At 42.9% G+C, this 27,043-nt stretch overlaps 1 protein-coding gene across 6 annotated transcripts in view; it reads right to left on the bottom strand.

Moving 5' to 3' along the window:
- Positions 1–651: 651 nt before the first annotated feature.
- Positions 652–27,043, bottom strand: part of RPA2 (replication protein A2) — a 397,710-nt gene continuing 371,318 nt past the window's right edge. For all 6 annotated transcript variants that reach the window (XM_044060106.1, XM_044060108.1, XM_044060104.1 and 3 more), the window contains one exon: positions 652–1,983. In XM_044060106.1, coding sequence (XP_043916041.1) covers positions 1,899–1,983 — 85 coding nt within the window. In that variant the 3' untranslated portion in view covers positions 652–1,898. The remainder of the gene's footprint in view (positions 1,984–27,043) is intronic.

Below are 27,043 nucleotides of genomic sequence, written 5' to 3' on the forward strand. Positions count from 1 at the left end.
TTGCTATTTTAACAACTTTTTAATTATTGGATTAATTTATACACATATATTAAGTTTATATATGAAAACAAACATTTACAGGGAACTATTTTGGTCTATTTAATATTGAGATATTTTTACAACATATGAATTATGTATATTAATTTTTAATATTGTTATTTATATGGATTAATGATTTCAAATCCACAGTTAAACAAGTGTATGTATTGAAAGTTTTTAAACAAATGGGAAAGGAAATACAGTTTGGGAATGTGAATACAGCTTTAAATATTGGCACGGGTTTTCGCGCCACTAAGGTTATTTAAATGGATTTTTTCAAAAAGCAGTCAGTTCTGATGAAGCCTATATGAATAGGTGAAAGCGCTAAACTTCAAATGTTTTATCGAGTGAGGTTTATTATGTTTTTGTGGAGTGTGTATTTGTGAACTGTTTACCATTAAATTTCAAGTCTTTTGTCGTACACACTGCGTTTCCTCTTCAATTGTTGTAAGAGAAGATAGCGCAAGTGAATATTTTTTCGTTCCTTCCTACAACTACCCACATCTTTGTCTATTGGATTATGTATCTATTTCATGCTGAAGTTTTTAAAGAACTAAAACACGATACAAAGCACTTTATATATACTACCAAAGTTAACAGACACTTCTCCAATTAAGGCATTTTGTCACCGTTTTATTATTTAAAAATGTTACAATATACATAAATACAAAAATAAGTAGCCCTACAAAACTGACAATTATCTTGCTTATTTTTTAATAAAATAACTTCAGGTACATTTCTTTTAAGCTTAACATTAGCTTGACAAAATGCTCCAAACTGCAGACAGCTTAAAGTATCTGACTTATTTAATGTGAGAAAGATTACAACCTTGCTTCTGTCCTGTACTAGCCTGTGTGTATGTGCATTTCACTTATACACTCAATGACACACACACACACACACACCAATCCACTTTCGTGATGCTGCCCCCCAAAAGATCATCTTACACTTACAGCAACAGTATTTTGCTGTTGTGATGTAAAATATGAAGATAACTAATATCAAGCCATCCTCACTGCAGTTTGCAGGCTGGTTGAAGGTGGATAATGGAGGGGTTCTAAGGAAGAAAGCAGGTGATGGTTTAGGAATAGAAGCATACCAGACAGCTCTTCTAGTTTTTGGAGTAACTAGCTGTGTCCCAAGACATGTCAATATTCTCTGCGACAATCAAGGAACAATCCTAGCCATTTAAGTCTTCTACTGGGGAAGCACTGCAATGTGGTTACCTAGACAAAGAAAAAAAAAAATCTCAAACCCCCCCCCCCACTATGGGCCCAAGAGATCAAAGCAGGGATTAGAGCGTGTGAGCATTCTGCACGCCTGCCAAAAGATAGCAGATATTCACCCTTAACACCGAGCGCCACTCCTCACAGACCCTCCAAATGAACAGTTGTTACAAAAGGCAGCTCTCCCTTGGAAAAAAGGAGAGATCTGTCTCGACAAACACAGGAAGATGAATGAGGAAAACAAGCAGCTGATCCCACCCAGTAATCAGAAGCTAGGGATCCAAAAAAGAAAAGTGAAGACTCGCACACAGAAGCAAACACCATCACTACAAGGTTGTAACCAGAAAGACTGGACTTTAAACATACGTAACTTAATTGTTTAGAATACATGTGTCCAACAGACTTCCAGTTTGCTGAATGTCCACCTTTAAAATGGTATCATTCTTGCTCGCTAATGAACAGACTAGGCTAGTCTACACTTGACCATAACCTGTAAGAAGGGAATCTGGGCACAAAGGGAGCACTCAAGGAGGCTTACACTCTAGTCTGTTCATCCCCACAATGCACAAAATGGTCTATACATTATATCCTGCTGCATGAAAAGCAGTGATTGGCAACTGCCAAAAAAAGGTTTTAATCTGCATCTGTGGATCTATAATGGTCTTCGTCCACTGTGGAATAGATGTGTCCTTCATTGCTTAGAAATTCCACGGCTTGCCTAAGGAAAAAAATATACATGTTGAGTATTTCACTGTGATAACTTGCTCCTACTATTCCCCTTCTACAGGATTTGACTGCAATGCTACTACATTACTACTTCTTTAAATACACTGCCTACCTACATTCACAATTAATGTAAAAAATATGATACTCACCTGTATACTCCTGTGATTTCCATAAACAATAAATGTGCATAGTCCTGGAAAGGCAGTCAAATTCATACAAATACTTGATAAAGCCTTCCCTGTTAACCTGCCGTCGATACTGGAACAGGTGTTTGGCATGAATCATTACAATACCTTTCACTCAGGTGGCAGGTCAAACCAACAGTCATTAAGACAAGACTTCAGCCACTAGAAGCATACTCCCTACTTTAATACAGGCAGAGAAGCACTCAGTCTCTGCACGATACTAACTTGTAGGACAGACACCCCAATGATCATTCAGCTGTAACCAGATGACCAAGTAACTTCAAATTTTTTTTTTGTGATGTATAGAAAAGGAATCCTCAGTTGACTACACACACAAAATATGTATATGTTATATACACACAACACACGGACACTATGTGTGCGCATCTCTCTAAATCTATACATCTAAATATGTGTGCGCGTGTGTGTGTATACATTTTATATATGTATATATATATATATATATATATATATATATATATATATATATATATATATATATATATACATATATATACACATACATATACACATATACATATACATATACATATATATATATATATATATATATATATATATATATATACACACACAAATATATATACACACATTATATATATATATATATATATATATATATATATATATATATATATATATATATATATATATATACACACACACATATATCTATATATATCTATATATCTATATATCGATATATATATATATATATATATATATATATATATATATATATATATATATATATATATATATATACACATACATACACTTTATATACACAATCACACATTTGATTAAGATGTGTGCGTGTGTGTGTGCGCGCGTGTGTGGGGGGGCTACAGCTCCCAAAAAGGGGGGAAAATGAATATGCTCCAAGGCACAACTCCTCAATTTAAGTCTATTACACCCACTTATACAATGAATCCACTATGATGTGAACAGAATCTACAAAATAGTATTTCTTCTGCACTGGTTAAATCTGCATATGAATGCATTAGTCAAACTTTTTTCAAAAATCAGATCACCACAAATTTAGATTCAAGTGATTATGACACCAACATTCCAAGATATCACAAAAAAAAAATTAAAAGCAGTTGCCCTCTAGCTACAAGGACACCACTATCCCAAACACATGATCATAAGCCTTCTCTGTGAGAAAATAATGTGCATTTAGACACAATCGCGCATACACCCAAAGCAGGCACGCACATCTTCGGGACTGTCAAAGCCAAGTCTTGCCTACTCAACCTCGTGGACTTCAAAAAAAAAATCACCAAAGCAATGGCTGACTACACTATGGTGCAGATGCCTACCTCAACCTGACCAAGGCATTCGACACAATAACCCACTCTGGCACTGTACAAAAGTTCACTGAACTAGGTATAAACCTCTGAATCACCCACTGGATAGCCAGCTGGTTTACAAAGAGGACCCAAGAAGTTAAAATAGGGGAGTCTACCTCCACAAACTCAAACTCTCCCAGCTGGTGTTATAGTCATCAGAAATACAGTTTCCCAAGTGAAATATTTGGAAAAACATTTTGCAGTCTGTTCAATTTTTTTTTTTGAGTTAGCACCTGTAACATTAAATTCAGACCCCACGGTGGAGCAGGATGTTTAAAGGGTGGTTTGAGTAGAAAGGTTCCTTTTAGAAAAGCCTTACAAAGATGTGAAGACGCCAACATGGAATTATCAACTCCAGTATGGAAATCTAACAATGCACAACATTGGAGATGGCAGCTAACTGAATCTTAACTGTTTGAGGGACAAGCCCCATCATTAAAAATAGAAGCCAGGAATTCAAGAATTTCAGGTACAGGTGCTGAAAATAGGATTGATGTCCTGTTGCTGCGCCCAAATGACAAAGTTTTCCATTTGCTCTTGGAAATTTTTCCAGTGGAAGCTTTGTGGAATGACAAAGAATGTGGTGCACCAGATTGTCTGGCTATTAATGGAACTGCAGAAACCACGTTTTCAAGCTTTAGGCCCAAGATGTCCAGGTGAGTCATGTCTTGTAAGACAGATCGGCTGGAATTTGATAGTACACTTGTGTACACTTACCATAAATGTAGATGTTAGAGTGTATTCACTGCTGCAGTCCTAACCAATGGGTTTATCTGGCTCCCGGTAGCCCTCAATTGGCCAGAATACCAAAGGAAAGTAAAATATGACAACAGCTGTCGGTTGTAAAGGACGTCCAGCACAAAAGGAGCCAGCCGACGTCACTTCCTCAGTCTTTCTTGCCATAACAGTCAGAAGCCCCCAGAAAACAAGGCTTAAACCAAAAGCAATTTTGGCAAATAAAACCAAATTTAGCCTGTACCTTAGGAAAAGAATAGGAGAGGACCAAAAAGGGGGAAGGAAGGGAGGGAAACCAGGACTGCAACAGTGAATACACTAACATCTACATTTATGGTAAGTGCACACAACTGTACTATGTTCATGTTTCACTGTTGCAGTCCTAACCAATGGGTTGATTACCAAAGCCCAGAAAAAAGGGAGGAGGAACCAACAGAATCAAGGATGGGAGATAATGCCCTGCAGAACAGCAGTGGCAAACCCCACCCTGGCTCTAGAAAACAAAGGCAAATTATAATGCTTTGTGAAAGTGTGAACAGAAGACCATGTGGCAGCCTCCAAAATGTCTTTAGTAGGGACACCCCTTAAAAAGACTGCAGAAGTGGAAGCTGCTCTAGTTGAGTGGGTCTTAACCCCTTCAGGAGGAACCTTGCCATGAAAGGAACAAAAAGCAATACAATGTGCAATCAATTTAGAAATGGTTTGCTTAGAAATAGCCTTGCCCTGGGCTCCAGGGGCAAAACTTACAAATAACTGTGCTGATTTCTGAAGGTCCTTAGTCCTGTCCAGGTAAAACCTGAGCTGTTTGTGCACATCAAGAGAATGTAGGATTCTTTCACTTCTATTTTGAGGATTAGGAAAGAGGGCAGGAAGGTGTATGGACTAATTAAGAGTCAGGCTAGAAACCACCTTGGAAATAAAGGAAGGGTTGGTTCTCGAGAGAGACCCTATCTGCATGGAAAAGAAGAAAAGGCTCCATAGCCATCAAAGCTTGCAGCTCCAAAACCCTCCGTGCTGAAGTTGTAGCCAAGAGGAAGGCAGTCATCCAAGAGAGAAACTTTAAATCTGCAATGGCAGCTGGCTCAAAAGGAGGAAGAGTGAGTTTCTCTAGAACAAAATTAAGATCCCAGGCTGAAGTAGGTGCCCTTTTGGGAGGTTTTAAGTTGCAAGCACCTCCGAGAAACATTTTCATCAGGGGATGAGAGAAAATGGGTTGCTCAAAAAGAACAATGTGCAGAAATGGATGAAGCATCGATCTTGGAGGAAAAAGAAAGACCACCCTGAAGCAAATCAGCAAGGTATTCCAGGATCAGAGGAAGGGTAGGCTGAGAAGCCGATTTCCCTCTAGCCTGCATCCAATGAGAGAATCTTTCCCATTTGCCAGCATAGGACTTCCTAGTGCTAGGCCTCCCTCAGCACGTCAACCACCTGCTGGGAAAGGGAAGAAAAGGATGGAGTCATACAATGAGCCATGCTGCCAAATGGAGAGACTGAAGATGAGGACATAGGATGTTTCCCGCTTCCTGAACCAAAAGATCTGGCTTCAGAGGAAGGTGCAAAGGAGGAAATTGGGAGAGACTGCGAAGCAGTGGATACCAATGCTGTCTTGGCCAGTCTGGAGCTATGAGAATAGTCCTTGGTCGTTCTTCCCAGAGTATTATTGAAGGTTTGGGACGAAGAGGAAGAGGAGGGAAGGCATAAACTGACAGCAGTGTCCAAAGGAAGGACAGAGCATCCACTTTCCAGGCTCTGCTGTGATGCTGTCTGGTGCAAAAAAAAAAAAAAAAAAAAAAAAAGTTAGAAAATGGTTGTCTGGGGAGGAGAAAAGATCCACCTGATATGTGCCCCAGTGTTGATTGATGCTGTAAAAGACTGCTCTGTTCAGCTGCCACTTGGGAGGATCCAGGGTCTGTCTGCTCAACTGGTCTGCCAAAACATTGGGCCTTCCTGGAACAGCTAGGAGATGCAGGCCCAGGGATGCTGCTATGGACCAGAGATTCATGCTCTGCCTGCACAGGGGGTAAGAATGGAGTCCCCTCCCTGCTTGATGTACCACATGACTGTGGTGTTCTGTTCTGACAAGCAGAGTTCCTGGAGAAAGAAAATGCTTGAAAGCTACTAAGGCCTGCTGAACTGCTATCAACTCATTTAGATTTATGTGCAGGTACATCTGCTGGGCATTCCAACATCCCTGTATGCATCTACCATCCAGGTGAGCTCACCAGGTGTAGTCCGATGCGTCTGTGGTAAGAACTTGAGTGGCAGGGGGTGGGCGAAAAGGCATGCCTTTGTTTTGTAGACAGGCTGTCGTCCACCACAGAAACTGTCTGCAGACATGGAGGCAGAGGAATCATCATATCCAGGTCCTGTATGTGTTGACACCACGTCCTTGAGGTACCACTGCAATTTCCTCATATGCAGTCTTGCATATGGAATCATGAGAATGCAAGAGACCATGTATCCCAGAGCTTGCTGGTATTTCCTTGCAAGGACCTGGGACAGGATTGCAAAGTCCCTGAAGTAAACTGAAAGAGTTGCCTGCTTCTCGTGGGTGACAGATCATCTGGACGGCTGTGTTCAGACTCGCTCCCAGCTTCTCGTGGGTGAGAGATCTGGACGGCTGTGTTCAGACTCGCTCCCAGGTATGTTATCTCCTTGGATCACACCATTTTTGATTATTCCTCATTGAGTGTGTAACCCAGGGAAGAGAGAAGAGTCTTTACAAATTCCAAATCTTTGCTGCTCCTGGGAATTTGCTTGAATTAGACAGTCGTAAAAAGTATTGATAAATCTGAATTTTCTTCTGCCTGTAAAAAGCAATGACTGGAGCTAGGCACTTTGGCTTATCTACTGCGCCCAGAGTTTTCACAAAGGGCAGCACAGAGAATTGATAATGTTGCTTGCCCACTCTGAATGAAGGTATTGCCTGCAACTTTCTCTGATAGGGATGTGCAGATAAGCTTCTTTAAGAACCAAAGTTACCAGCCAGGAATCCTTTTCTAACACTGGCAGCAGCTGATGCAGAGTGAGCATTTTGAACTTTGGAATTGCCAAGAAAGAGTTCAGGATGGATAGATCTACGATAGGACACCAGATGACTTCTTTTTTTGGAACTAGGAAAAGTCTGAAATAGAAACCCTGGCCTACCTGTTTAGCAGGAACGGATTCTATTGCTCCCAGATGTAACAGAGAAAATTTGTTTTTCTACTGCTGCCCTTAGGATTTGGAGGAGCATCTGGGAATCTTTTGAGTACTGGAAAGGTGTGGAAAGAAAACTTGTGTCCTAGGATACAGTTCTGAGTACCCATTTGCTGTCTGTGATGGTGGCCCAGACATTTAAAAAAAAGCCAACCTTCCCCCTAAAGGACTCTCCAAGCAGGCAGAAGTTGGATAGTCATTGAGAGTGTTTTGATTGAGATACAGGCTTAGAACTTTCTCCCCTTGGAAGTGGGAGCCTGCCAACACTTAGACCTTTGAGGGGTAGCCACCTGCCCCCTATAAGATTTGCAACCTCTAGTCCTAGGACAGTTGTGTCTGCTGGTATCAGGAAACCTCCAACTCTTAAAAGGGCAATTCCTGCTAAAGCAAGGAGGTTGAAATTGCAGAAAGTCCTAAACAGTTTGCATAGACTTGGCCTTATCCTCCATTTTCTTGAGCACTTCCTCTGCTTTGCTGCCAAAAAGACTGTCCTTATGCAAAGGTACATCTAAAAGCTTAGCCTCGACAGGCTTTGGTAGGGGCTGTTCCCTGAGCCAAGCGTGCCTTCTAATAACAGATACAGTAGCTGTAGCCTTGTAGGAGGCTACTAGAATGTCAAAACCACAATATAAAGAATATTTATTGACAAGACTGGCAGAATTCAACAAATTCTGCATATCCTTACTCTCCGCCAACAAAGGCACACTTGCTATCATAGGTAGGTACTAGGCTATCTGCCCAAAGGCATTTATAAGCCTAGCCGGAATGTGTTGGCTTTCGACGCACCCTTAGATTAGTTCCCTGTGCCCCTGTCCAGCAGAGCCATTGAAGTGATCCCTGGGGTAAACATGGTTTCCCATCCACTCATCAAGGGTTCTCTTGAAGAGGGTTAGCGAGGAGCTCTGTCTAATGTAGATTGGAATCTTGTTCCAGAGCATGGGAAGTCTATGGGACAGGAATCTACCCCTCCAGCGTGTCCTATTTATTGTTGTGGTGAGGTTTAGATCCCTGGAGCGTGTGACTCGAGGGAATATAGTTTTCTTTAGGTGGAGCATGTCCATCAATTCTGGGTTGGACATGGCCTTGTATGTCAGGCAGAGATTACCTGAGTAGGCGGTATGCAACAGAGTACAGCTGGAGTTTCTTCAGTCGAGCTGCATAGGGCATCTGCTTGAGGCCAGTGATCCTCTTGGTGAGGTACTCCTGTGGTCTTTCCAGTTGTTGCAGGTGTCTTGTAAGGTATATACCAAATGGGGCATTGCACTCTATGATGGGTCTGAGGAGTGATGCATAGAAGGGCCCAATGACCTCTTTCGATCTGGATCGAAACCCTTTTGTAATTAGGTGGGCCACGTAGATTTTCTAGCCACTTTGGCAATGTGGTTATCAAAGGAGAGTATACTATCTACTTGGGTCCCCAGATCCCTTAAGTCTTCCGTATTTAGGGGGTTACCACCTATGTGGTATTTTTCCAAAGGGGATGATTATGCACTTTTTGGCATTTAGCTGGAGGCCATGGTTAAGACACCAGGTATCTGTCTCAGTGAGACCCTTTTGGAGGATGTCTGTGTCAGCTGGAGAGTCAATTATAGCTCCTAGCTTGCAGTCGTCTGCAAACTTGGCCAGCCATAATCCTCCCTGTGCTTGCCTGTACCTCTGAGAAGTATATGCCGAACAGGAGGGGGTCCTAGGAGCCCTGGGGAATGCCACTTGTAACCAGTTTAGAGTCAGACCTAGCTCGCGCAACTCTTACCATGTGGGTTCTGTCCGTGAGCCAGTTGGCAACCCATCTCATGACGTAGGGGTTTATTTTCAGGCTGGTGAGCTTGTCTATAATACCCGAGTGGGGAATGGTGTCGAAGGCCTTTGCGAGGTCTAGGTAAGCTGTGTGGACCAGGTTTCCCTCGTCTATAGCCTTAGTAACCGTCTCAAAGAAGTCCACCAGGTTTAGGAGGCATGATCTGCCCTTAAAGCCAAACTGGGTAGGGTCCAGTGTTTGGAGGTTTCCAATCTCTCTGTTAATGAGATCTATGATGATGCGCCCCATAACTTTGCAGACCAAGCTAGTCAGGCTTATAGGGCGATAGTTCCCAGGGTCCGTTGGGACTCCACCTTTGGAGTGGAATAACAGTTGCTGTGCGTCACTCTGTGGGCACATAGCCCGTGGAGATGCTGAGTTTAAGCAGTGTGTTTAGGTGAGGGGTTAGTTCATCTGAGCTCATGTAGGACACAACCTGGGACACCATCTGGTCCCATTGAAGCTGTGTTTTTGGCTTTGGAGAGGGCTGTTTTAACCAGAGAGTCGGTGATTTCAGGGTCACTACATTCTTCTGGTATAGTTATGGGCCCTTTTGGGGGTGAGTGGGGAGTGAAGTTTGCACTGAACCTGTCTGCCAGGATGTTGGCTATATTGGTCGGTTCAGTGTATTTTGTGCCATTCTGCACCAACTCCGAGCAGATCGGAGTATTGCCACTTAGATTCTTGACATGGCTAAAGGATGCCTTGTGGTTATCTTTGGAGTCCATGGCAATTTTTCTTTCGAAGCTAGCCTTGATGATTTGAGGGAACGTAGTTTCTTGCTGATACTGATCAGGGATGTCTTCCCTTCCTGGGATTTTACTCTTTTCTGTACTAGTTTCCTCCTCCTATTGTATAGCTTGTTTATGGCAGGGGTCCATCAGACGGATTCCCTTTTCTTGGAGGAGTGGGTCTGTTTTGTTTGGGATAGCATGATGCATGCATTCTTGTAAGTGCCTGTAGAGTGCATTAGTAAAGGATTTTGCAGCTTGGACAGCGTTATCCTTTAGCATAGGGGCTTTGAAACTTCCCTCCTCGGTCTTAAGTAACATGAAGTTTGCTTTTGAAAAGTTCTTCACGGTGGTTTCTTTGACTGGGGGTGGTGGCGGAATGTGGATATCCAGAGTGATTAGTTTATGGTCAGATCCAACCAGCGAGGGGTTGACCGGTGTGGAACACCAGTTGCCCATGTTGGTGATGACCAGGTCCAATATGTTGCCACCTCTGGTGGGGGTGTTGACCAGCTGATCCAAGGCATTTCAGTTTATAAATTCTAGGAAATGTTGGGCAAGGGAGTTTGTACTGGAGTAGTTCTCCAAGTTAATGTTTGGGTAATTGAAATCACCCAATATCAGGGTCTTTGGTAGGACCTTTATGTTTCCCAGTGTTTCCAGGAATGCGGAGTGGGGGTCCTGGGACAGTGGGTGATCTGTAGCAAGCTATAATTTGAATAGCAGTTTTGCCAGTTGTTAGTTGCACGTGGATGATCTCTGAAGCATCGTGCTGTGCCACTAACCTTGAGGTGTGGGCATCCTTTATGAATATGGATACTCCACCTTTTGTGTTTCGGTCCAGGTTTTGTGGCTGAAATGTATGGTATAAGTTGTAGCCTGGTAGTGCTGGGGTGCTCTCTGGAGCCTTAAACCAGGTTTCTGTTACTGCACATATATCGATTTTCTCCATACTGAGGAGTGCCTTGAGTGCGTGCATTTTGAGGTTTAGACTTCTGGCACTGAGTAGCATTACCCTCAGTTTTTTGTTACTTGTGCTACTTACGGCGGTGGGTTTGTCTTTCGAGCCTCACCTAAAAAAGGCACTATGGGGGTGGCAAGAGCCTTGGCCAGTATTCAAAAGCCCAAGGGCAACAGGTGCAAACAGTCTCTAGCGAAGCAGCGTGGCTTGTCGAGCATGTCATCCCAGGCTGACAGACACTGGATCCCCTTTGAATGACACCAGAAGCTTAGCCAATTGTTGAAATAGATGATTTTCTCTCTCTACAGTGGTATCATTCTTGGTGAGGGCAGGATGCTACTCAGGGTCAGGGTCATACCGGCCTGGGCTATGTGATCAGAGAGCTCCTCCATGTCTCTTTTCATGTAATCCAGGGAGGTACGGCTCAGGTCATTCACACCAACATGGACAATGACGGAGTCATATTTGTACTTGTTCTGGAGTGACCCTTGTACTTGTTCTGGAGTGACCCGAGTACTTGTGTTATTTGGCGGATCCTGGCACCAGACAGGCAGCTAACAGTAACCTTCTCCTTGTTCAGCCTAGTGAGTGGGACATCAGTGTGCCTGACTATAGAGTCACCTATTACTAGTGTTGGGTATGTTATTTTGCCTTAAGGGCTGTGATTGTGTGGCACACTGGTTTTGTGAAGTATGTGTTTCATGGTTTGTGTTGGGGTTGGAGGTTGCTTGGATGTCTGCTTTGGAGGTCTCTGTTGCTTTTGCAGAATTTTAGAGCCTCAGAGTATGTTTTCGTGTATGTGTGTGTGTTATTTGCCGGTGCTGGTTTCATAGGTCTATGCGAGACTGGTGGTGTGATGCAAGTAATTCCCTTCTCCTCTTGACTGCCTGGTCCAGTCTTGGGTTGAGAGAGCTTAGCCTCCAGTTTGGCTGTATAATTGCATCTCTCGCATGTATTCGTGTTTGGTGGAAGGAGGAGAGGGTTGTCTGGGTATATGAGGCAATTGTAACATTGCCTCAAAATGCCCAGATTCACCTAGACTCCAACTTAATAGCTTCCAAGGTGTGCTGCTGGTACTTCAGCATATGAAAAAGACAATTAGTAGACCTAATAGCAAGAGTGGCAGAGGTATAATGTTCTTTACCCCACCTATCTAGGTTCCTAGATTCCCTGTCAGAAGGAACAGGATTTTTGGTAACGGTGGTTTTAACTCCTTTAGGGCCTTGAGAAATAACCTCTGGATCAGCCAATGGATTCCTGAAAAGAAACAAATGAGAATCAGGGACTCTATAGTACCTGTCAGGTTTCCTGGGAGCAGGAGGAACCAAATTTGGAGTCAAAAGAATTTTCCATAAAAACATTATCAACCACTTCCAGCACTGGGGGAATAGCCAGAGGCTTATGCTGAGGCAACTCCAAAAACTCCCTAATCCTTTTCTTAGATTGGGTATAATCCTAACTTTCCCCATTTAAAATCTTCCTGAGAGTATTCAAAGTATCACCAAAACAGAAATCCTCTGGAGAAGCAGCAGAAGGGATGGACTCCTCTACGTCTGAATCCTCAAAAGGAAAAGAAAAAAAACCTGAGAAACTTCCTCTTCATCAGCAGAAATGCTAGAAGTATCAGGACCAATAAAGACTGTCTCAGGAGAAACATCCCTGCCCCTTTTAGAAGGAGGAGGCTGTGAACCCCTAATAAGAGTCAAAAGGTCATTAGCCATTTTAACCATTTGGGATTGAGGGGAACGATAAGAAATTGGAGCCTGCTTTTTCACAAGCTTACGACTGGAAGATTTACCTGCAAGTCTGAAGGACTCAGGAGGCCTGGCAACTGCCGAAGTTACAGCAGAGGTATGGGCTTGCTGTCTGAACGAAGAATGGTGGCCTCTGATACCGGAGTCAGCTTAGCGGCTCCGGATCCAGCTGAAGAGGTGAAAGGTCAGAAGGCAAAATGGAAGCTGGAGGCCTAGGGGACTCTGAAATGGTCTCAACCGAGGCTTGCAGTAGAAAATCTGTGGGCTGCAGGGGATGCAAGGGCGCCTCACTGGCTACCGCATGACTGACTACCAACTTATACGAGGACTTGACCCTCTGAAGCCTGTCGCGGTCCTTATCCTTACGCTTCTTGGGGATATCCGAAGCCTGAAGACCAGTCGACACCATACAGACAAACTTAGGCCAAACTCCAAAATGTTTAGCTAAAAGCTTAGCTCGACGACTAACAGTACACGGATTAAAGGAAGCACAGAGATCACAATTAGGAACATCGTGGTCAAGGCCTAAACAAATACAATAGGAATGAAAATTTCTATGGGGAATCTGCTTTCCACAGCTAAGACAATTAACCTTTTCTGACATTTGTTAAGGCAAGAAAAGAGGATCCCCAACGGGGTACTTAGCTGTAGTTGACTTCAACTTTGTAGTCTGAAACCAAAAAAGATAAACTGAAGACCGGCACTTGTGCAAAAAATGCTTGCAAGGAAGGCAGAGGAAGTGACGTTGGTTGCCTCCCTTTGTATTGGCCGTCCTGCCGTCCTTTACAACAGACAGCCGATGTCATTCACTTACCTTTGGGTATTCTGGTCGATCGAGGGCTACCGGGAGCTGGATAGCCCTTTGGTTAAGACTGCAACAGTGAAACACGAACATCCAGATAATCCAAGGCAGGTGAACTAGAGGAGGCCAAAGGATGGGAAACCAAATTTGTCGAGGCCAGTAAGGGGCAATGAGGATGACTTTGCTATTCAAATCGGGATGCTTTCTGTAGGAATTTGGGGATTAAGGGAGTTGGGGGATACGCACAGAGGAGACTGAGGGGGGGGTGTCAATCATGAAGGAAAGGGCAAAACACCTGCTTCACTTGTTCAGGGAAGATGCAAATAGGTTACAGCATGGTTGGCCCCACTGGCAAAATATAATTTGTCACTTTCTTGTGGAGAGACCACTCATGAGGTAACAGTATGGACCTGCTCAATTTGTCCCACTGGATTTCCCTGGCATGTGCACTGCTACCAGACACAGATATGAAGAGATCCGGCCATTGCCACACACCCAGCTTAGACACAAGGGGTATGATTTGGTTCCTCCTCGTTTGTTGATGTACCATACTGCAGACATATTGTCCCTTTGAATCGCAATAGTACCAGAAGGGAGTGTGTCTTGGAAATGCTGCGAGTACTGCTTTCATTTCCAGGACACTGATACGTATGTTGGCCTCTTCAGGGGGCGAAGTGCCTTGAGCAGTCTTTCCCAAGAAAAGCCCCCCCCCCCCCCCCCAATCGGGGAAGTGTCCTTGGTCACTATGGCCTTGGGCTGAGGGAGAAAGAATTGATGACACTGCAAAATTTGACATGAGTGAATCTACCACCAAGGGTACTTTTTGCAGGCATGAGTTATACTTATCTTGGTGGCCACAGGTTGATGTAGAATGGACTACTGCGTTGCTAATGTCCAATTAAGAATTCTCATATGGTATCTTGCTACAGAACTAGAACTACTGTTGTGGACATCAACCCAGGGTCTATAAAATCAGTCTGGCTGACAGGAATGAGTTCTGAATTATTCTGTTGACTTGAAACGAATAGTTTAAGCCCTTGGCAAAGGGAGAGAAGCTGTCATTCATGTTGTGTTGAAGGCCCCTATGAAATCTAACATCTCAGATGGTTGGAGTGGAGATTTGTTGTGGGTTGATTGTACTTCCCGGAACACATGGTCACAAGCTGCTCATAGGTGCTTACTAGGCTAACGACCTTAAAGAGGGATGTTTTTATGTCCGTTTCCACATGACTGCTGCATTTCGACCCTCATCTCTGGTGGAGTCGCAAGTCAACATGTCAAGTAGGTTTAGTATGTCAAGTAGGTTTAGTATTTTTATTACTCCTCTATCATACTTGTGTACACTTTTTATATCCACTGTATGTTGCATATCAAACACCTCTGTTAAAATGCCAGGCTTTTGTGATAAAAAAATTAGACCACAATAAATCATTTCAAAACTTTTCCCACCTTTAATGTGACCTATAACCTGTACAATTCAATCAAAAAGCAAAAGTTAGGGGAAAAATATAAAAAAATTAAAAAGTACAATAAGCGGGTTGCTAAAGTGTGCACACCCTTAAACTAATACTTTGTTAAAGCACCTTTTGGATTTAATTACAGCATTGTGTTCTTTGGTACATGCCTGCCATCAATTAGAGAGACATTAACCCCAAATAAAATTCAGCCGTCCTAGTAGGATTTTCCTGATATTTACTCAGTTGTCTGCTACAGCAAAAGCCATGGTGCACAGAGAGCTTACAAAGCATCCCATTGTTGAAAGGCATCAGTCAGAAGAGTACAAAAAAAATTTCCACAGGATTGGACATACCATGGAATAGTCAAGTGTGTCAAAAAGTGGAGAAAATATGGGGCAACAGTGACGTTGCAAAGAACTGGACTTCCCTCCAAAATTGATGAAAAGACGAGACTAAAACCGGTCAGGGAGGCTGTCAAAAGACCTACAGCAACACTGAAGGAGCTGCAGGAATTTCTGGCAAGTACTGGTTGTGTACTACATGTGACAATCTCTCATTCTCCAAATGTCTGGCCTATGGGGTAGGGTTGCAAGACGGAAGCCCTTTCTAACAAAAACATCCAGGCCTGGCTAAAATTTGCAAAATACAGCAAGTCTCTCAAAAGCATGTTGGAAAATGTGCTATGGTCTGAAAGTTGAACTTTTTGGCTACAATTCCAAAAAGAATACATTTGGCGCAAAAACACATTGCATCACTAAAAGAACACCATCCCCACTGTAAAGCATGGTGGTGGCAGTATCATGCTTTGAGGTTCCTTTTTTCAGCTGGAACTGGGGCTTTAGTCAAGATGGAGGGAATTATGAACAGTTCCAAATACCTTCAGATGTCTACTAGAATGCTGAAGATGAGGAGGAATTTCACCCTTCAACATGAAAATGACCCTGAACATACATCCAAATCAACAAAAGAATGGCTCCACCAGAAGAAAATTAAAGTTTTGGAATGGCCCAGCCAGAACCCAGACCTAAATCCAAGAGAAAATCTGTGGGGTGACCTGAAGAGGGCTGTGCACAAAAGATGCCCTTGCAATCTGAAAGATTTGGAGCACTTTTGCAAGGAAGATTGGCCAAGTCCAGATGTGTCATGCTGACCGACTTTACAATTTTTGGCATTAAGGAGGGGCTGTCCTTTAGACACAAACCTTATGAAAAATAAGGAAAGGAGAATTGGCCACAAAAGTCTGTAGTTCGGAGACTCATCTGGCAAAGGTAGTTTTCCAAGTAGAAAATATGAGAGACAGATGCTGCTAGTTCAAAAGGGACAGTTGGTTTCGCCAGCACAAAGTTGAGGTCCCAAGCAGTGGGGGACACCTTTCCTTGGAGGTTGCAGACAGAGTATACCCGTTTAAGAATGGTTTATCCTCTAGTCTTGCTAGAAGTGGCAGATTCAGAGGTAAATATGCAGATACAGCTGAAAGGTGGGCCTTCGTGAGTATGCTATGCCTGTTGGCAACAGCTTGCACAAATAAGAGGACCAATGGGGTATTAGTCTGAAATGGGTCTGAAATTTTGGCCAACACCATATAACCCCCCCCCCATTTTCCTATACAAAATTTTCTTGCAACAGGTTCCTGCCTCCTGGAGGACATTAACCATGTCCTCAGAAAACAGGATTCTGATCATTTTTAGACCTATCAGCCATACTGTCAGGCTAAAGGATGATGGGCTCACTACTTTAATCCCAACCTTTCTGCTGTGTGAGCAAGTCGACTGTGAAAGGAAGGTTCTGGTGATGGTCCTTGGCATGTGGAAGAGAAGAGGGAACTAGTGTTGCCTCAGCCAATATGGAGTCCCCAGAGAAATCTCTGGGCACTCCTTTCAGACTTTTAAGATATAGGAAGGATAGAAGAGAAGGAAAGGCATACAAATTCCCTTTCCAAGGAAAGATACTGCACCAGTTTTCCAAGCTTGAGGACAGTAGGTTCTGGTGCAAGAAAGAGGAAGTTTTTCGTTGTCCAAGCAGGTGAAAAGATCCATCTGTGGACTATGTTTTGTAAGACCTCCCTGCTCAGCATCCATCTGAAAGGATTTTCTCTTGATTTGCTAAAAAGGTCTGCCAGGAGACTGTACTGCGAGGGAATGAAAATGGCTTTGGAGGGAGAGGTTTGCCTTTACGGCCTGCTCCCATGCCAAAAGAACCAGTTGGCAGAGTATGCAAGATCTGGTCCCCCCTACTATGTACCACATGACTGTTGTGTTGTCTGAACTCTATTAATGAACCTGATCTCCAAGAATAGCAGAAAATCTGCAAGGCTTGTAAAAGTGCACTTATCTCCTTCAGGTTGATGTGTTCTCATCTTGGATTTGCAGGTCACTGCCCCCAAACTTTCAAGTTTCCTGTCTATACTCCCCATACATTGCTTGATGCATCTGTATACAGCTCCTGCTGTGGTGCCTGCGATTTGAAGGGAAGACACAAGTTTAGTTTTTATCGGATATCCACCACAGAATTTACTTTTTTTTGGCAAGGCAAGAGAGGAACCTGTGTCTCCAGGGGATGAGAATTGATCTTGGTTATATGGAGTCTGGCAAAGGGGACCATTGGGATGATTACCTCCATGAAGCAGTGTTCTGAGGACGTCCCTCACAGTGCAGGCCTGAACAGGGAGATGAGAAAGCAACTGGTTAGGCTCTGCACTTTGGCAGCAGGAAGGTCTGCATGAGTTTGGTGTCACCTGAACTCCAAGAAAACTAGATTTTGGCATGGCTTCATTGCTGACTTTTTCAAACAGTCATACCTAAGACCTGAAGTAGGGCCATGGAGAATTTCAGGAGTCAAGAGTCCCTACTGAATAGGAGCCTGTATTAAGTTATCCAAATACAATATTTCGGATCCAAAAACACCAAGAAGGCTTGAGGAAGGATGAATGGAGGCAGAGTTTGCACATATAACATCTTGAAAGTTGGAACAAGGAGGAAGGTGTTGAAGGTGGAGAGACTTGGTCTCCAGTCTCCTCCTTTTCTTGGGACAAGAAAGAATCTGGAGTAGAACACCCCTTTCCCCACATACTGTGGTGATACTAGCTCAATTATGCCTTGCTCTACCAATGTTTGAATGATGGGGTAGAGTACTCGATCTTGTGAAGGAGGGATCCCAATGAATGGAAGAACTTCTTTCCAGGTCATTCTGTATCCCATCTGGATGACTGAAAGCACCTGTTTGTCTGAAGTGAGGAGTAACTTTTTTTTTTTTTTTATGAATGAAGTCAGCCTTCTGGCTAGAGGAAGGGATGGACCAAGGGGTGGGGAAGAGGATAAGACACATTTAAGGTGGACTTGTTTGGATAAAGAGGCCCCCCTAGATCAAGAGTCCTCAACTGGTTTGCCCTGGAATCCTTTCCAAGGCATCTTCCTGACCTTATGGAAGGCCTGGGTTTCCTGCAAGCAAAGGAAGTGGGGTTTGCAATTCCTCTGGTATCTTAGTACAAAAATGACAAAATCTGTCTACAGTCCTTCATAATTTTACCTTGCTTCTGCAATTGTTTAAAAAAAGACTGACAACATCAGGAGCAAACAAAAGATCCTCATTTTAAAAGGAGAGCGAGTTTCCCCTTAACATCATCTGGAAGAGTCCGAGAACATAACCATGTATAGCTCCTGATCACAGAAACTGTAGCATTTGCCGTGGAAGAGGCTTTCAATGCATCAAAGCTGTACTTAAATGCTGTACTACTTGGAAAGCCTGAGCCACACCAAGGGGAAGTGTGTTTAGTGACAGATTCTTCGGGGGAGGGCAATGTTTTTTTTTTCAAACTGATGAGAATAAATAGGAAGTATTTAGTCAGAGTCTGATAATTCAGAGCTCTAAAGGCAAAAGTGAAGGACGTATAAACCTTTCTGCCCTGCCTGTCCATTGCACTGCTGATCATCTGAAAGAAATGCACTGACAGTAAGTAGTAACTTAGAGGGCTTGTATATTGACATAGAAAACGGACTGACCTGCCACAGGGTTTTTGTACATAAATTTTTTTAAGTCCTCATGTACCTTGTAAAATCTGTTGGGCCTTTTTGGTGCAGGTGGCTGAGAGTCTGGTGCAGAAGTGGATGCAAAGGAATGCCTCCAGAACCGGGGGTACAAGAGCAGGAGCAGGGAGGGGTACCTACTTCAAGAGATTATAGTACCTGTTGAGTTTCAGAAATCTGTTTAGATTTCCATTCAAAATGCAACAGTCTCCTCAAATAAAGCTTCAAAAGGGAATCTTCAGTGGTGACCATCTGGTGAATGGATCTGGGATGAACAGGCTGAAGAGTGCATTCAGTCTGATTCAAGTGTATAATTATCTCTTTTAAGGAGCGGAAATAGAAACCTTACTAGCAGGCCCTGAAAAGGATGGAGGTCAGAGTGCCAAGATAGGCATTATGAAAAATCTATCCACTCCTTGATAACACTGGTAAAGGTGGTCACCAAGTATTCCATTCACACAAAATTTCTACAAAAATGTGTGTGTGAATTGAATACCTGGTGATCACCTTTTCCAGCGTTATCTTATACTTGGTTTTAGCTCAGCTAATAACACTTTAGCAGCTAAAGCCATCTGGCCTGGTTAGACATTTTAGCCAGCTGGTTTGGTTAGATAGTTTTTGGTTTCTTTTTTTGAGTGATGCCTGCTTTGACTAAATACAGAGGCTCCATCTGAAAAGTACAGTTGTGTACACTTACCATAAATGTTAGTGTATTCACTGTTGCAATCATTACATTTGGGTAATCTGCTGGCAGGTTGCCCTCAGTTGGCCTGAATAACAAAGTCTTGGGTCCTGCATTGGTTGCAGTCTCCTCTTCCATGACGTCAGGGGTATAAAAACATGCAGCAGACACCATTTTAAATCAGTTTTGTCAGGTGCCCCCCAAATGGGTAGGATATAGATATAGATATAGATATAGATATAGATATAGATATAGATATAGATATAGATATAGATATAGATATAGATATAGATATAGATATAGATATAGATATAGATATAGATATAGATATAGATATAGATATAGATATAGATATAGATATAGATATAGATATAGATATAGATATAGATATAGATATAGATATAGATATAGATATAGATATAGATATAGATATAGATATAGATATAGATATAGATATAGATATAGATATAGATATAGATATAGATATAGATATATATTACCTCCAATTAAAAGCAAATACACCAAAAAGGCTTGAGCATAGTGAAGGAAAGAAGTATAATAGAGAAGAAAGGGGGCTGGTGGGTGGGTAACCAGGACTGCAACAGTGAATACACTCGAACATCTACATTTATGGCAAGTGTACACAACTGTACTATGTTCTTCGTGTTTCACTGTTACAGTCATTACATTTGGGTAGAATACCAAAGCTATGGATGGGAGGATGGAATTATACAGCATTAGGAGTGGCTACAAGACCCTACAGGACAGCAAAGCCTGCCCTGGATTTAGAAAAGAGAGGTAAATGGTAATGTTTTGTGAATGTATGAACTGAGCTCCAAGTAGCAGCTTCTAGAATGTTTCTAGTAGGAACCCCTCTGAGAAAAGCTGCAGAAGTAGATGCAGCCCTGGTGGAATGGGATCTGATCCCCTTGGGGACAGGTTTACCATGGTGCATGTAGCAGAAACAAATACAATGGCTTATCCATTTTGAAATAGTCTGCTTTGCTTTGAGAAAGCCTTTCCCTCTGCCCCTGCAGAGAATGCCACCAATAGTTCCTCCGACTTTCGTAGAGATTTTGTCCTGTAAGTAGAATCTTAGTGTCTGTGTACATCAAATGAATACAGAATCCGCTCCCCCTTGTTCTGCGAATTTGGGAAAAAAGTTGGCAGATGAATGGTTTGGTTAAGAGCCACACTGGATACCACCTTACGCATAAAAGAAGGATTGGTCCTGAGGGCCACCCTGTCCGGATAAAAGATAATGAAAGGCTCCACTGCCATGAAAGCCTGTAGTTCTGAAATCCTTCTAGCTGAAGTGACTGCTAAAAGAAAAGCTGTCTTCCAAGAAAGAAATTTTATGTCTGCAGTGGCAGCTGGTTCAAAAGGAGGCAGGGTGAGTTTTTCCAGCACAAAATTGAGATCCCATGCAGGAGTTGGAGCTCTCATGGGAGTTCTCAAATTTTTGGCACCTCTGAGGTACTACTTTAGCAGGGGATGAGAAAAGAGGAGCCGAGATGGCAGAGGCATGGATTTTTATAGAAGAAAAAGATAGGTCCTTGTGAAGCACCTCAGTTAAATATTGCAGAATCTGAGGAATATTGGGCATTGCTGTGTTTATTCCTTGTGTTTGGTTCCAGGCACAGAATCTCTTCCATTTAATCAGCATAAGATTTTCTAGTACTAGGCCTTCTAGCCTCCAAAATGACATCCATCACAGGTTTACTGAGGGATGTGACTGGTGAAATTACTTGATTACGATTCAGTGTTTGGAGCGGAGTGTGCAGAATTTGCTAGTTCTGCTGAGACAATAGATGAGTTTGAGGCAAGTACCATGGAGGAAGGTGTGACATATTCCTTAGAAGTGGGTACCAATGCTGGCGAGGCCAGTCTGGTGCAATCAGAATCATTTTTGGTTTTTCCTGTCCGACTTCTAGTAAAACCTTGGAGAGCACAGGCAGAGGGGGAAAGGCATAGACTGATAGGTTTTTCCAGCTGAAGGATACAGCATCCAGTTTCCAAGCTTTTTTGTGATGAATTCTTGTGCAGAATTTGTCTGGTAGCTTTGGGGTGAGGCAAAAAGATCCATGTCTGGGCTCCCCCATTTTCGCGTCAACATGCTGAAGATTTGCGGATCCAGTTTCCATTTGTGTGGGTTCATTAGATTTCTGCTTAGGTAGTCTGCCAGAGTACTTTGCTTTCCTGGCAGGAATTGAGCTTTTAGATGTATTTTTTTGGCAAGTCAAGGCTGTGTTCCACAAGGCCATGGCTAGTCTGCAAAGGGGGTAGAAGTGGGTACCCCCCTGCTTATGTACCACATAACTGTAGTGTTGTAGTTGTCCTGGATGAAGGAAGTCCTTGAAGGCTGACAGAGCATTCTGTACAGCTAGCATTTCTTTCTGGTTGATATGTAGGTGCATCTAGTTGGACTCCATTCGCCCTGAATGCATCTCCCTGCCAGATGGGCCCCCCAAGCATAGTCTGATGCGTCTGTAGTCAGGGTTTGGGTGGCAGGGGATAGAGTGAAGGACAGTCCCTTGTTTTGGTGACAGGCTTCTGCCCACCAAAGAACTCCTGTTGCAGGCAAGGAATGAGAGGAATCATTGTTTCCAGGCTGTGACAATGCTGACTCCATAAGCTTTTTAGGTACCTTTGAAGTTTCCTCATATGCAGTCTTGCATATGGAATTAGTAGAATAAAGGATGCCATGAACCCCAAAGCCTGCAGAATTAGTCTTGGAGATAGCTGGGTTTTTGTGGCCATTTGTTTGAAGTAGGTTATCAATTGAACTTGTTTGTTTGGCGTGAGGTAAGCCATCTGGGCAGTTGTATTCAAGTTTGCACCCAGGAATGTAATTTGAGAGGGTACCAGTTGTGATTTCCTTTCATTTATGGTGTACCCTAGGGATGTTAGAAGCCTTTTTACAAATGCCAGAAGTTGTAAAAGAGAGTGTGTCCTTGTCCTCTGCCTGAATTAGACAATAGTCTAGATAAGGATAAATTTGAATTTTTTTTGTTTTGTCTGCAAAATGCAATCACTGGTGCCAGGCACTTTGTGAAGACCCTGGGCGCAGTAGATAAGCCAAAGGGCAGTGCAGAGAACTGGTAATGTAAATAGCCTGCTTTGAAGCAGTGGTATCTTCTGCAAGATTCTCTGATTGGGATATGCAGGTAAGCCTCTTAAGTTTAGAGTTACCAACCAGGCATTCTTGCCTAGCATAGGCAGTAGCTGTTGTAGCGTCAGCATCTTGAATTTTGGAATGTCCAGGAAAGTATTTAGAATGGATAAGTCCAGAACTGGACACCATGATGTCTTTTCTGGGTACCAGGAAAAGTCTTGAATAAAAGCCTTGTCCTTTTTCCTTTTCTGGTACTGGTTGAATAGCCCCTATATCCATGAGGGACATGACTTGTTTCTGGGCCTCTGCCCACTGATTTGGAGGCAGATCTGGCCATCTGTTTGGATTTGGCAAAGTGTGGAAATAAATATAGGATCCCAGGGGTACAGATTTCAAGACCCACTTGTCCTGGGTAATTAGATGCTAATTTTGAGCATGAAGTGCTAGTCCCCCCCCCAACGGGGCTGCCAAAAGATAAGTGCTTGGAAATGGCAGAGGAAAGCCATTGAGACCATTTACCGTAGGGTGGTGCTTTGCCACTTGCTGATTTGGAGGTGGAGGCACCCCATTGTTTTGTCCTGTAAGATCCTTGTGACTGAAACCCGAGCCCTTGGGAGTGCCTGGTTTCGGCTCTGTTGGGTACTGGAAAGGACCAGTTCTTAGTAGGCCAGTGCCTACTGAACCTGGGTGGCTGCACTTGCAAGAAATCAGTTTGCATAGATTTAGCTGCGTCTTCCATCTTTTTCAAAACTTCTTCTGCCTTATTACCAGACTGTCCTGCTGTAAAGGAGCATCCAGCAATTTAGTTTTAACATGATCAGGCAGATTTTGCTCCTTGAGCCAAGCATGCCTTCTTATCACAGATCCAGTTACGGCGGCCCTGCAAAAGGCCTCCAAGGAATCAAAACCACATTGCAAAGTATGCTTTCCAACTTGTTCAGCTGAATGCAATAAATCCTGTAACTATCTTCCACACAATCAGAAATCAACATTTTCTGTTTCAGTATGCCCATGATATGCTGCTGATATTTAAGCTTATGAAATTGACAGTTTAAAGCCCTGATTGCCAGAGTTGCAGACGTATAAACCTTCAACACCCTTGGGACCCTGAGAAATTGTTTCAGGGTCAGCAGTAGGATTTTTGAAAAGAAACTTGCGGGAGTCAGGAACCCTGTAATATCTGTCTGGCTTACTAGGAGCCAGAGGCAGGGAATCAAGAGCCATGCTAGATTCTGAGAAATAAATGTCTAAAACAGGAGGTATAGCCAAAGGCCAATGCTGAGGAAGAAGAAAACCCCTAAGCCTCTTTTTAGATTCTGAAAAATCTTGACTCTCCCAATAAAAATGTTCCCTTAAGGTATGCAAAGTCTCCAAAAGAAAAATCCTCAGGAGGAGAAGCAGAAGGGATGGATTCTTCTGCATCAGAGTCCTCATAAGGGGGAATAGAAAATTCCTGATAAGAGGAATCAGAAGAAATGGAAACCTGATCTGAAGATTCATAATCAGTGACTTGCCTAGGCCTCTTAGCAGGAGGGGGTTGGGAACCCCTGATCAAGGTAATTAAATCCTCAGCCATTTTGATAATTTGTTTTTTAGGCATAGGGGCCTGAGCACGTGGCTCATGCATCTGTGTTTTAGACAAGTTGGTTTTGGCCTTGTTTTTGATGAAGGTGTCTGTTTAATATACAAATCTTTAAGCCTGAAAACATCCTCAGAAGCCAGTGCCTGCTCAGTGACTCTGGACCCATCCAAGGGAAGAGGCATCTGTGGGTTCAGTACTTGGAGAATCTCGCGGCATACCGGACTCAGAATGGGTCTTGGTAGAGGCCTGCGACTCACAAGTAGCGAGCATCAGGGCCTGTGAAAGCGCCTCACTGAGTACCGGCGAACAGGCGACTGGCTTAGAAGCTTTCTCGGTTTTGGACCTCGGCGATCTGTCTCTTTCTTTGCGTTTTTTTGTGAATTCCGGTAGTCTGATTGCTAACCCAACGACATTTCAGGATAGTTAAATCTTGAACCAAAGTATTTAGAAGCAAAAATATACAGATGCTTAATAGTGCTTTGGTTAAATTTAGCACAAAACCGACAGCAAGGCATGTTGTGGTCAGGGCCTAGGCAAGGAATACAGTACAAATGAAAATCCTTATGAGGTATTTGCTTCCCACAAGTAATACAATTAACTTTTACGGACATTGGTAAGGAGCAAGAAAAAGTTTCCCCAACGGGGTACTTAGCTTTAGCTTAAAGACTTCAGTTCTGAAACTCTGAAATGAAAATTTCAGGAGTCAGCCGACTGGCACTTACGAACTGCTTCTGCTTTGGGCACCGCGTGGCAAGAAAGACTGATTAAAACTGCATCGGCTGCATGCTTTTATACCCCTGACGTCATGGAAGAGGAGACCGCAACTGACGCAGGACCCAAGACTGTTATTTAGGTCGACTGAGGGCAAACCTGCCAGCAGATTACCCAAATGTAATGACTACAACAGTGAAACACAAAGAACATCTTTGATAAGCAATCCCAATATTTCCTAACAAGGATATGCAGTATGCCTTTGAGTCCTTCAGAAATGAAGTGCCTTTCCTCCTCAGCATTACTGGTAGCTTCAGATGTGCAAACAATAGGTGCCAGGGTCACAGTAGTGGGAGTCTGAGCAGGTGTATGTACTCCAGGTTCCAAAGACCTCTTCAGGTATGACGTGTTACTAGGCAGCTTCAATATCAGGCCTAGGCCTCAATTTGAACAAGTAGGATATTGGGGGGGGGGGGGGGGGGGAGTCTGCCATCTCTGCTTGGGCAAGTAGCAGAGTTTCCAAGCACGAACTGAGAAGAAAGTACAGTTCAGATTGTCTTTGGGGAAAAAGAACTGACCGATTGTACAAGTTTAGTAGTAGTGTTCTACATCCAAGGAGAAAAGGCAATGGGAGTGGAGATTCATGTAGCGAATCTGCCAACCGCAATCACACTTTCCCCTCCTAGCTGACATCTAAGAGACCAACGGCAAAACTACTGAGAAAAAGAAAGTAAGGTTCTCCAACAGGGCATTTATATGAACCAGTGAAGGTTAACAGTTACAAGACCGCACAGAACAGACTGATTGGTGAGACAACTGTGTTCATACGGGCAGTGGGATAGTCTGAAAATTTAAATGTCCATGGGATTAGGTTAAACGGATGAATGGCTGTTTGGAAGGTTTTGGCTTTTCAACACTGGTCAGACGTCAAGTTATATGAAAGCCACAAAAGAGGGACAAATTGAAAACTAAAACCACAAAAGGAAAGAAATGGTGATCCAAGAAAAGTACGTTTAGCGGTTTTTGTCCTTTAATACATACAGAGCTTCTTCAGAAGCATTTTAAGACAAACCTCCAATTCAGTTTAAAAATCCCACCAAAGATTGACATGATAAAATTCACCAAATCAACAAACAGAATAATACTGATAAGTAAATAAATGCACCAAATCACGTGTTCCGGTTATCCAATAGAAGTGTAAAATTTCATTATTAAGAAAAAGTACAGTGCAATACAAATCACTGTGCAGCATTCATACACAAGGGTCTTGGAAAATCTGTTGTCACTACTGGTCTGAATGGTGGATTGTGCAAGTCTTTATGAATTTTGGGAATGTCAAAGAACCTTGCAATTTTCGGGTGTTCTATTTTAAAAAATATATGAATATCCTCACTGATGTACTTTTGAGTGTAAGTAAGGAAGCCTAATGGCAAACTCAGCTTAATGCAGACAAAAAAAAAAAAAAAAAAAAAAAAAAAAAAAAACTGGCCCTGATGAGCACATCAACTTAGTGTTTTTTGCTGGCACAAAATTACATCTAGGAATTTATAACAATTTAAGTTATTACAGCTGAAACTAGTAACCACACATATATGAATGCTGCACCGTGATGATTTGTATTACACTACACTGTTTCTTAATGATGAAATTTTAAAAATTTTTATTGGGTTATAGGACCATGTGACTTGGTTCAACTCATACCAAGCTGTTAAGAGTCAAAACTGACTGCAATGAGATTTGATGCCCACACATCCCAAACAATAAAAAAAAAGTTTTGTACCTACCATAAACGTAGATGTTGAGTGTTCACCCTGTTGCAGTTATCACACTTGGGTTATCCTGCCGTCAGGCGGCCCCGCAGTCGGCCCGAATTCCAAAGTCTTGGTCTGGCGTCAGTTGCTGTCGCTTCTTCCCTGACGTCAGTGCGTCAGGGGTATACAAGAGGC

The sequence above is a fragment of the Protopterus annectens genome, chromosome 1.part2, assembly GCF_019279795.1.
Source record: "Protopterus annectens isolate FY-2018-M chromosome 1.part2, PAN1.0, whole genome shotgun sequence".
In the NCBI taxonomy this organism is placed as follows: Eukaryota; Metazoa; Chordata; order Ceratodontiformes; family Protopteridae; genus Protopterus; species Protopterus annectens.